The sequence below is a fragment of the Octopus bimaculoides genome, chromosome 14 (genome assembly GCF_001194135.2).
Source record: "Octopus bimaculoides isolate UCB-OBI-ISO-001 chromosome 14, ASM119413v2, whole genome shotgun sequence".
NCBI classification, from domain to species: domain Eukaryota; kingdom Metazoa; phylum Mollusca; class Cephalopoda; order Octopoda; family Octopodidae; genus Octopus; species Octopus bimaculoides.
In genome coordinates, this window is record NC_068994.1 from 50979491 (window position 1) to 50982812 (window position 3322).

The following is a 3322-nucleotide window of genomic DNA, read 5'->3' on the forward strand; positions in this document are numbered from 1 at the left end:
TGGCAGGGATTAGTGCAACAGTTCAGAGAAGACAACTTCAAACTACATCAGTTGAACAACATGGCTGTCTTTACAGCAACTCTTCAAGCTGGTTTATCTGCTCTCAAAACTCCGTATCCTTCATTTGGTGGTGGTGGTGGTGGTGGTGATGGTGGTGGCGGTGGTGGTATCAGGGTGGGGTAATATATGTGTCACAGAAACTGGGAAACCAGCCCTATATAACTGAGGAAGGAACTTTTGGGGGGTCTTTTGATCAGCATCTACTGCTACCATGGCCCTTTCTTATGCACATGTAAACATCTGTTTGTGGTCACGGGACTTGTTAGAAATAGCCGACAAATCACCCTCAAATTATTTTGAAGCAAGTCTAAACTGGCTGTATAGTAAGAAGCATTCTTCCCAACCACTTGGCCAGGTTGAGTCCCACTGCATGGTACCTTGGATGGATTCTGATGAAACTTTCAGAGATGTTCAGCCTCGTGACTGACACAAATTGATTAGATTTTGGGATCAATCTGGTACCAGACAAGGATTCTAGATTATTTGTTATATTTACTTTACTTTACATGAAGTATTCCAATTTTATGTTGACTTTCAAGTCTTTCTCTGATTATCTCCCTTGAAAGCACACTCATTGTTTCCATGTAAGTTATGGCGGTGTTGCTGTTTTATTTTCATTTTTCTATTATTAATTTTACTTGTGTATCTATCTGAGTAGATGTAATCAACTCTTCCCCACCTTCCCCAAATTACCCTTGTGGCAAAAATTTGAAATTATTATCATTATTATTTCCTTGACCACTGTGCTGCAGACTATGTTATAAGCCCGAGGAAGAAGTGACCAAGAATCCTGACTGTCCAGTGTGTAGCAAGCACTTGAATGAATTGGCACGGCCCTTACCCTTTGCTCATTGTGCTAACTCTCGGTTGATTTGTAACATCTCCGGCCTACCATTAAATGAAAACAATCCCCCAATGATGTTACCCAATGGTCATGTCTATGGCATGAATGTAAGTACAGGCCCTTGACACTTTACTTGAATCCTTTAACATTCAGATGTTTCTATTGTCAAATGCAATTCTCATTTATTCACATTGTTTTGAATTGGTCATGCTTTATCTTATAGCTTCGAAATTTCAATGATCTGATTGTTCATTTTTTGAATGACATTGTATGATGAGTAACAGACCAGATTTGGATAGTTTGAGCATAAAAGAAATGGAATAATTGAGCCATTTTAAATGCTAAAGAGCTAAACATCTGCTTGGATGTTTGTGTGTGTTTAAGAATGTTTTTGTTTGAGCATGTGTTTTTTTTCTTTCTGCCTCCTTCTCTCTCTCTCTCTCTCTTTCTCTCTCATCTTTGTATCATTATTTCTCTATCTCCTCTCTCTTTTTCTCTACTTCTCTCTCTTTGGTATACATGTGTATGCTTTTAGCTCTCTCTTTTTCATATCTCCCTCCTTGTCTTTCACTGTAGTTTATATATATATATATATATATATATATATATATATATATATATATATATATATATATATATATATATATACAGGACGGCCCAAAAGTAGGTTTACAGTTATCCACATAGGCACTTTAAATTTCTTTTGAAATATTTTACTACATTTAAATTTCTATCTTACAAACTGAAAAGAGAGCTTGGCAAAATTAACTAAATTAGCATAGAGTAATGGTTTCATATTTTTTTTATAATTAAGATCTAAACTGTTAATTAACACTATGTCTGGTTTCCTATTCTTTGTCTCATTGTCGCACTGAATCATAAAATCCCATAGGATCTTTGCATTACCATTTTCGATGATACCTTCGGATTTATGTTTGTACTAATTTTCGCTCTGTTAAGTCCATACTTGTTGCACAGTGTCCAGTGGACAATCCTTGCTATATTGTCATAACATCTCTTATATTCTTTCTTATTATTATTCTCATTATATTCTTATTATCATTCTTTTAATGTTCTTTTTCTTATTATTATTGTTATTGTCGCTGTTGTTGTTGTTTTGTGCATATATATATATTTTTTCTTCACCTTATTTTCAGGCGTTGGCTTCAATGGCAGCAGAAAACGAAGGCAAGGTTGTGTGTCCAAGGACTAAACAGATTTTTAGTCTAGATGAAGCTGAGAAAGTATTTGTCATGTAACGTCGACACATATAGTTTTGTAGGCATACATATGTTCACACAATGAAAAATGCATATTCACACACTTACACACACACACATACACATCCAGACATGATAAACAAACAGGAATATGTAGTCACATATAAAACCCATGCATTCACAGATACACAAGCACACACATATACACATACATAATGAATATAATCACACACACACACACACACACACACATATACACAATAATTAAATACATGCATGCGCTGTCAAATATCCTCTCTCTCTCACACACACATTTATATACACCCAAATGTATACAAACATAAAGATATGCACACACATACACACATACACATGTGAAAGAGAATCATTCTATTGTCAGGAGACGAGTTTTTTTAGGTGAAATTTCTTCTCCCAGTTATATATGTTCCACATCAACCTGGACCAATGATGCTGCAAATCTGACAGAATACACAACACTTTTGTTCCCCTTCCCCATCCATCCCTGGGGTCAGCATAGGCAGGGTGGGTGTTGGTTAACGCAAAATCAACCCTGAGCAAGCAGACCCTATGTAACCGAATCAAAGGAAACGTTCCAGCCATGGCCATCCCTGTTGCTAACATACAAACTGGCGCTACCTACCTTGCCCACATTTGAATCCTCTGGGGGTAGATGGATGGTCAATGTGTACCCCGGTGTATTACTAGCAGTGGCTCCTACTTACCCTGCCCAACTCCCGTCTCATGACCTACCCGCTGTCGTTCTCACTGTCATCCCTGGGTGTTAAGAGAGAAAGGGTGGATGGTTGGGCATCTTATACCGTTGCTGATATATTAAAACCACTAGCAGTGGCACGACATACCCCTCCAACCACTCCTGATATTAAAAAAGGGGTGGATGACCATCTTGTAATTCTTCATCCACTCCTGATGTTGAGGGTGGATGACCATCTTGTAATTCTTCATCCACTCCTGATGTTGAGGGTGGATGGTCATTTTGTGTTGGTGCTGATGTGATTTATAAAGCAACTAGTAATAGCACTAACTGCCCTTCTCCAGTGACTCTTGGTGTTTACTAGAGTGGATGGCCATTTTGTAGTCCTTCATCCACTGCTGATATCAAGAGGGTGGATGGTCATTTTGCGCTGGTGCTGATATGATGTAAAAAAAATATAAAGAA

The 3322-nt window shown here is 37.7% G+C and overlaps 1 protein-coding gene across 1 annotated transcript; it reads left to right on the forward strand.

Annotated features, from left to right (window-relative positions):
- The first annotated feature begins 6 nt into the window (after window positions 1–6).
- Window positions 7–3316, forward strand: LOC106874732 (E3 ubiquitin-protein transferase MAEA). Its single transcript, XM_014922563.2, has 3 exons — window positions 7–113; window positions 813–1011; window positions 2062–3316. The coding sequence occupies exons 1-3, from the start codon at window positions 61–63 to the stop codon at window positions 2161–2163; spliced, it is 354 nt and encodes a 117-aa protein (XP_014778049.1). The 5' UTR covers window positions 7–60; the 3' UTR covers window positions 2164–3316.
- The last annotated feature ends 6 nt before the right edge of the window (window positions 3317–3322 follow it).